The sequence below is a fragment of the Saccoglossus kowalevskii genome, chromosome 6 (genome assembly GCF_978046115.1).
Source record: "Saccoglossus kowalevskii chromosome 6, keSacKowa6.1, whole genome shotgun sequence".
NCBI lineage: Eukaryota > Metazoa > Hemichordata > Enteropneusta > Harrimaniidae > Saccoglossus > Saccoglossus kowalevskii.
Window position 1 is genome coordinate 39,514,905 of NC_140646.1, and position 9,260 is coordinate 39,524,164.

Here is a 9,260-nt window from a genome sequence, read left to right on the forward strand (position 1 = left end):
CATGAGTGTACTACAATTTAAACATTTCTAAATAATATATTTGTTATTATCATAATTTTTGACCAAAATGTAATATTTTAAACCAAAAATCAGTCTTCACAGGCCAGATCTGCGGTGGGTCTCAATGGAATATGAATCTCCATATCAAAATGAACACCTGTACCAAATTTCATGCTTCTATCACAATTTGAACAATTCCATGCTTTTTTGGGTCTTATCTGCTGGACTATTATACGAGTTATATGTTGAAAAAAGCAACTAAACACATACATATTGCAAAAGATCTTCATGAATATACAAATTCCCTTCCCCCTTTTTTAATTGCATTTGTCATCTTTACAACAAACGATTAACACAACAGATTAAGCATGACAATCCACAGCTAGAAGTCGATATAACATGATTATTGTTTTACTCATTTCAAGCCAATGAATAGAGTAGCCTAGTAAAAAACGGATTTCTTTCAAATAACACAATGAACATCTTTTAAATCTATTATATCCACCACCGAGGGCATAGCTTCATCTTTTTATCAGTAATGCAACTAGGAATTCTTGTATGGCAACTTTACCGTCACCTATAAACACAAATACAAAGAAAAATACATAATACAAATTGAAAATATGAATAAAAGGTATTATGGGTATTATATATTAATAATGATTATTGAATGCATATCATTTCATTCCACTTACAGTTTTTATTTCAGTAAATTCTTCCAAACCATAATCACAACTGAAAAATAAATGAAATAAATAAATCAACAGACTGACACCGAAAGCTCTGCACACAGACAGACGAATACATTAAGTTTTTATGACTCACAATTCTCTTCCATTTCCAGACATCTTGTATCCACCAAATGGAGTATTGGCTTTAATAGCACCCCAGCAGTTGATCCTTTGAAAAAAAGTCATAAAAATGTTCATTATTATGGATATGTCACTGTAACCTCATAAGTTACAGTGTGGGATAATTTTCTGTATTGCACTGTATATTTTCATTCTACCATATTCGGAAACGCGAATTCCAAATATGGAATGATTACGCTCGAAAGTGTTCTCTAATAATAAAAACAAAGCTGCCCCCATGTATCCTTGGGAGGAAAATATGTATAACAATAAGGTTATTATGAATTACATATGCACGAAAACAGTACAGTGGGAGTATTGACCGACGTACTGTCTGAGTGCACATTTTATGGTATCCTTGTGATAACCAAATATGATTAGTACCGTAATCATTTCTCAGACATGCAAATTTGAACTAATTAATATTGTAACTTCATATGTGTACATAAACTTGAGTTCCAAGTGGCGTATACAACAGATTGTTTATTTACATCAAAACACGTGTTTCGGGTCATAGTGATATGGCCAAAATAAAAACAGCCGTTATTCAGCCATCTTTGATCTGATTATGAAACACACTGATATGTATGATGTATGTGCCAAATACGAATGAAAATGGTACATAAATTGTGGAAATATAGTAGTGAGGCCAAAAAGTCAGATGGCTGTTAATCGGCCATCCTTGACCAGATTTTGAAACAAATTGTCATGGACATGCATCCTAACATGTATAAAGTACATGTAGGTGCCAAATTTGAATGAAAACTGACAGAGCACGTCCAAGATACCGCATAAAAAAACAAAAACAAGATGCCTAGGCACATGCAAAGAATGAACGGAATAGGTCCAAGGGATTCTGTGATATGACTCCGGATGGACGCACGGACACACGGACGGACGGAAACCGAATTAAAAGTCCCCGTTTTCGAACTTCGTCCGAACGGGGACTAACAACAACAGTTGTGCTTACCACACAGACCCGGCTTGCAGTGCATTGGAAATGGTCAATGCTTTATCAATATCCTTAGTAAATACACCAGCAGCAAGTCCATATGATGTATTGTTAGCTCGTTCAATCACTTCTTCAATGGTCTTAAATTTCATAATTTGCTGAACTGGACCAAATATCTTTAAAAAAAGGTATTAAACCAAAAAATGCATTTATTGCAAGCTAGTTCAAGAAAGTTTACTTTATTATGATCATAAGTGCAAGACAATCAATTCTGATACTACCGGATACTTTCTTATTTGAATGTACTTACTATTTTAAAATTTAAATAATCTGTTTGCAAATTCTTTGTGATCAAGCATGAAGTTTAATAAAATTTCAAAGTTTAAAATCAAATCAGAATCTGAGCAACTTAAACAAACCTCTTCTTTGGCAATCCTCATATCATCGTTCACATCTGAGAATACAGTGCTCTCAACAAAGTATCCTTTATCACCATGACGACCTCCTCCGCATTCAAGTTTTGCACCTTCTTTTTTCCCACTTTCTATTAGTTCAAATATCTTGTCAAACTGCTCATTATCAATCTGAAATCAACAATACATACAAATTTAATTCTCAATAATTTTTCAATATGATATTAATTTATAATAATATTTTGGTACGTTTAACGTTTTCAGGAAGTTAATATTGTCTCCAGTCATTTGAATGATGTGCCAGATTTACATGTCTGAAAGTGTTGTCACTATCTTTTCAAATTGGTGAAGTTTGTACAATAAAATGGCTCACTCAACTTTGTTCAATATTTTATTCCAAATGGACTGGAATAAAAAAATTGTGAAAATATGATGGGAAAAATAAATAGTATATGCAATTGTTAAGGACCATTAGGGGTACCCAAACTCATTTTTAAATAAAGTTCATTTTCCAATTGAAGATAGATGCCAAAGTAGGGTTTAATGATACAAACCGATAGTTTTCATGGAAAGTTTTGTACCCCTCATTTTTATAACTTATTTCACACAACATTTAAACATTTTTAATTTTAAAATTACCAAATTTGTTACTTGTTAGACATGTTCATTGGCTCTGATATACTTTGTGAGCTTGCCCTTTCAATGGGCTATTTGCTTTCATAGCAGAACAGAAATGGCAAAACTGACAAGATTATGACAGAACCCCAAACCCTCCCCATAGTGTGTGTTGCTTATGGAAGAATTGAATGACATTTCAACCCTCTCAATGCAATACCTGTGGCCCAAACTCTGAATTGAATGACATTTCAACCCTCTCAATGCAATACCTGTGGCCCAGACTCTGAATTGAATGACATGTCAACCCTCTCAATGTAATACCTGTGGCCCAGACTCTGAATTGAATGACATTTCAACCCTCTCAATGTAATACCTGTGGCCCAGACTCTGAATTGAATGACATTTCAATCCTCTCAAAGCAATACCTGTGGCCCAGACTCTGAATTGAATGACATTTCAACCCTATCAATGTAATACCTGTGGTCCAGACTCTGTAGTAGTATCAAATGGATTACCAATGACACGTTTTTTGGCACGTTCTACACTTTTCTTGACAAATTCTGGATAAATATCTTCCTGTACAAATGTACGTGATCCAGCACAACACACTTGGCCCATGTTACCAAACAATGCTTTGTGAGATTCTTCCACTGCAAAGTCCACTACACAAGATTACAAAAAATGCCGATCAGAAGGATTACAATTTGTAATTTAGTCATACTGTTCACAATAAATTAATTATAAGAATGTATCATATTAATCATAATAATTCCTGGCGAGCGAGCACAGCCGAGCAGTTTATTGATTTAATAGAACGGATGTATCCATAGAATGTCGAAGCGTATGAACTGTGTCAGTCTAGATATTAGTTCACGCACGATTCTTTTGTTGAAACTGATGACTAGAAACACTATCAAAATTAAAAATATTTTCAGTTCGTTGACAAAAAACCATTGCCTTTTCATTAAACAATATTCTGAAGATGTTTTATCATGAATGAGCTGACTCGCTTGGCATAATTTCCGACTTGTAGGTTATATAGATATCTTCCATAGATATTAATTCAAGAACATTTCTAGGGGTGTACCATGTCTGTTAATTTCTTAACCCATCTAGGACAAATGTAAACACAAACTCACTGTCAACATCTGAGAGGACTATGTTTGGACTTTTTCCTCCCAGTTCCAAAGTTACTCGCTTCAAATTAGATTTGGCAGCTGCTGTCTGGATGATTCTTCCAACCTATTATGATATCAATAATTTGGCTGTTGATGACAAAATAGACATCATTTTTGCCTTTTGACATTGATTGTTTGGCTTATAGTTGGGTATTGTTGCTTGGATTTTCCAATTACAGGTCTCAAGAAATAATTGTGAATTTATTTCATGAAAGATGACATAAGTTTATGCATCCAGTCAAACTTGTATGAAACAACACTGACATTTGTTTCTTTTGTACGACTTGATTGGAATTGTAACTAAGAAAGCAACAATACAGTTGAGTGTTCATTTTGATTTAATAGTCTGATCCAGTATAGATTGAGTTAGTGTTTATGTATCATATATACATAATGTTATCACGAACTATATTCATGTTTTGTCAAAACATACATCGCAAAATTTGCAAAAGTCCTTCACTAAGAATATGTACCTGGCTGCAGTTTCAAGATAAGATCAATAGACAGTACCAATAGCAACTTGACCCGGCTATATACACATAAAGCTAACAAATATTGATAATATAAATATGAAATCACCTCAGTGGATCCAGTGAAGGACACTTTATCAATATCCATATGTTCAGAGATTGCAGCGCCCGCCGTGGGACCATAACCTGCTAAAATATTGACAACACCAGGTGGAAATCCAGCCTGTGTGGAAAAAATAATGTTTATACTAGTAAGTATCGCAGACAATAAATCATAATATTTATATTATCAAATGCTGACATCTTATAAGAAAAAATCTGTTTATAATATTAGCCATATATGTCATACACGGAAATTACCCTATTTATATTAGCCAGAATTAGCATCTGCTTAGTTAATATCACCCTATTTATATTAGCCAGAATTAGCATCTGCTTAGTTAATATCACCCTATTTATATTAGCCAGAATTAGCATCTGCTTAGTTAATATCACCCTATTTATATTAGCCAGAATTAGCATCTGCTTAGTTAATATCACCCTATTTATATTAGCCAGAATTAGCATCTGCTTAGTTAATATCACCCTATTTATATTAGCCAGAATTAGCATCTGCTTAGTTAATATCACCCTATTTATATTAGCCAGAATTAGCATCTGCTTAGTTAATATCACCCTATTTATATTAGCCAGAATTAGCATCTGCTTAGTTAATATCACCCTATTTATATTAGCCAGAATTAGCATCTGCTTAGTTAATATCACCCTATTTATATTAGCCAGAATTAGCATCTGCTTAGTTAATATCACCCTATTTATATTAGCCAGAATTAGCATCTGCTTAGTTAATATCACCCTATTTATATTAGCCAGAATTAGCATCTGCTTAGTTAATATCACCCTATTTATATTAGCCAGAATTAGCATCTGCTTAGTTAATATCACCCTATTTATATTAGCCAGAATTAGCATCTGCTTAGTTAATATCACCCTATTTATATTAGCCAGAATTAGCATCTGCTTAGTTAATATCACCCTATTTATATTAGCCAGAATTAGCATCTGCTTAGTTAATATCACCCTATTTATATTAGCCAGAATTAGCATCTGCTTAGTTAATATCACCCTATTTATATTAGCCAGAATTAGCATCTGCTTAGTTAATATCACCCTATTTATATTAGCAACACTTTTACCTCTTTTATCAAGGCAGAGCAATATATTGCTGTTAGTGGAGTCTGCTCAGCTGATTTCACTACACAAGTACATCCACATGCGATTGCTGGTGCAATCTTCAAAATTGTCAAAATGAAAGGGAAATTCCATGGCACAATCAAACCACATACACCTACGGGTTCATGGCGAGTGTAACAAAAGAAAGGACCATCTACAAAGAAAAAAAATATTTAGCAGTTATGCAAGGATAACATTTATATGTATAATATATTTGAATGTAGTATTTTGTAACTACATTATTTGAAGGTGATATGTGGGTATTAAACTTTTGTATGAATTACAATATGAGCTAGTTTTGAATGTAATATTTGGGTAACATTCCCATTTTCATTTATTCTGAGGCAATTCTTCAAAAGTGCAGTTAAAGAACATTTTCGATATGACCACTGACAGTATGGCAACAGTCCATTTTGATTGTTGTCAAAGCTTGTTTGCACTGAGTTCATGGTTTCTGAATTCAACCTGGGGTTAAACATTGCTACATGTCACCAATGGATGAGTGTACCTCTATTTAGTAATCGTTTGAATGTGATACAGATTCAGTAATGTTATAAATTGTATTGATTCATATTATACAGCACTGGTTTGTTATTTCAAACTGTATCCAAGATAGTCACAATTATAGCAAAGTGACATCTATAAGCTGAGGGAATCTTCACACAAAGCCTATTGCTTGAGACATTCCTCAAATACATCAAAATAAATAATTTACATAGATAAAAATTGTATTTCCGTATTTGCAATACTATATAGAAGGAACAATCTGATTTGCAAACATTTCTCTATTTCAACTGTGATGGCACAAATTTCATATAAAGCTACTTTCTGATAAAAATACTTCAAGGTAATGAAGGCAGTGAGCTGGAATATTATATCTTGAACATGGTGAGTAATATGTTACGAAAGTAAGTGTGTGAGTAACTGTTTAATAGAGCATGTTAAAGTTTCAAGACCACTGATGAAGTTTGCTGGGCCTGTGCTATATATTGGATTTTATGAGGAAGCACAAATTATGGGAAATCTGAATTTGTTCAGAGGTGAATCTCGAGAAGAGCATTAGCAAGGAAAACTAAATTGGAAGCCAAAATGGTTGCCAACATTTGATGTAATGTAAATTATTGAAAATTAAACATTTTGTACATGTCAATACTAGCATAGCAGGGAATAGTTGCAGGTAGTCAAGCTTAATTGAATGACCCAAGAATTCAACTTAAACTAGTATGCACTTATAAGCAATGGCAAGTTCCATCAAATAATCAATGTATCACTTTTTTCGGTGAAATATTTGTTTTGTTTTTAGTTAAAAGGTTAAAAAAAAGACAATTAGAACAAAATTACCGATTGGAATTGTTTTCCCATGGATTTTATCAGCATATCCAGCATTGTATCGCAATAATTTAATTGCACCCTCTATATCACCATGTGCAGAATCATATGGTTTGCCATTGTCCAAAGTCTCCAACCTCTAAAACATAAAAAATAATAAACAAGCCATGCATGGCACAGTCCCTGTTAGTTATCAAATTTAAGATATATAGTTTTGTTTATAGTAATATAGTACGGTTTTCCATTGTCCAAAGTCTCCAACCTCTAAAACATAAAAAATAATAAATAAATTGTACGTAAGAATAAAATTAAGGCACTTGTACACATGCAAATGAATAATTGGTTTTAAGGACAATCACAAATATATACTAGTAATATTAGTTTATATGAAGATCATTCAGACAAGTTTAGAAAGTATATCATATTTACTCTATTAGAAGCGCATATAAATTATCAATTGTTACAGTATTTTTTTATATTAGATCATAATCGAATTTTATTTTGTTGGGAACGCACACACCTCTGTCATTTACGCACACACCTCTGTCATTTACGCACACACCTCTGTCATTTACGCACATACCTCTGTCATTTACGCACACACCTCTGTCATTTATGCACACACCTCTGTCATTTACGCACACACCTCTGTCATTTACGCACACACCTCTGTCATTTATGCACACACCTCTGTCATTTACGCACATACCCCTGTCATTTACGCACACACCTCTGTCATTAACGCACACACCTCTGTCATTTACGCACACACCTCTGTCATTTACACACACACCTCTGTCATTTACGCACAAACCTCTGTCATTTTACACACACCTCTGTCATTTACGCACACACCTCTGTCATTTACGCACACACCTCTGTCATTTACGCACACACCTCTGTCATTTACGCACACACCTCTGTCATTTACACACACACCTCTGCCATTTACACACACACCTCTGTCATTTACGCACACACCTCTGTCATTTACGCACACACCTGTCATTTACGCACACACCTCTGTCATTTACGCACACACCTCTGTCATTTACGCACACACCTCTGTCATTTACGCACACACCTCTGTCATTTACGCACACACCTCTGTCATTTACACACACACCTCTGTCATTTACGCACACACCTCTGTCATTTACGCACACACCTCTGTCATTTACGTAAAGTGTTTGTACATTAAATAGAGCAAATGTGCATTGAGCAGTAATTCAAGCATTCTTGTGGAAATATTAGTCTTATATTAATCTTCAATTCGGCTGGAAACTCCTTATTGAAATGGCCATTTTAATCAGATTTTGTGATGCATACAGACAGGGTTGTCAACTGTGTGTTTGTGATATATAGCATATATGCAAGGGAATCTACAAGTCCATGAGACAGAGACCGATAAATCCTTTTTTTCAAGTAATTAAGCATTTTTGACGAAATATTGGAATTATAAAGTTAGTGTGTACTTACTGCAATATAATCAACATCTCTTTCAACCAAGTCAGCTAATTTATACAATAATTTTCCTCTAGCTGATGCATCCATAGTACGCCATGGAGAACCAAGTTGAAATGCATCCTTTGCAGCTTTGACTGCAACATTTACATCAGCCTATGAGAAATACAAGTTTGGTATTGTGACTACATTGTTGTAATGACCATGTAATATTTTTCACCATGGGATATTTTGGACTGAAAGGAGCATGCAACATTTCTCACCATGGGATATTTTGGACTGAAAAGAGCATGCAACATTTCTCACCATGGGATATTTTGGACTGAAAGTAGCATGCAACATTTCTCACCATGGGATATTTTGGACTGAAAAGAGCATGCAACATTTCTCACCATGGGATATTTTGGACTGAAAGGAGCATGCAACATTTCTCATCATGGGATATTTTGAACTGAAAGGAGCATGTAACATTTCTCACCATGGGATATTTTGGACTGAAAGGAGCATGTAACATTTCTCACCATGGGATATTTTGGACTGAAAGGAGCATGCAACATTTCTCACCATGGGATATTTTGGACTGAAAGGAGCATGTTACATTTCTCACCATGGGATATTTTGGACTGAAAGGAACATGTAACATTTCTCACCATGGGATATTTTGGACTGAAAGGAGCATGCAACATTTCTCACCATGGGATATTTTGGACTGAAAGGAGCATGCAACATTTCTCACCATGGGATATTTTGGA

The 9,260-nt window shown here is 34.3% G+C and overlaps 1 protein-coding gene across 1 annotated transcript; it reads right to left on the reverse strand.

The window, feature by feature from the left end:
• Positions 1-273: 273 nt before the first annotated feature.
• Positions 274-8,664, reverse strand: LOC100374643 (aldehyde dehydrogenase 1A1-like). Its single transcript, XM_085500890.1, has 11 exons — positions 8,524-8,664; positions 7,057-7,183; positions 5,679-5,869; positions 4,592-4,705; positions 3,974-4,076; positions 3,312-3,496; positions 2,223-2,387; positions 1,822-1,979; positions 826-900; positions 696-735; positions 274-577 (listed from the first exon to the last, which is right to left on the reverse strand). Exons 1-11 carry the CDS (start codon positions 8,596-8,598, stop codon positions 545-547), a joined length of 1,266 nt encoding a protein of 421 aa, XP_085357016.1. The 5' UTR covers positions 8,599-8,664; the 3' UTR covers positions 274-544.
• Between the last annotated feature and the right edge of the window lie 596 nt (positions 8,665-9,260).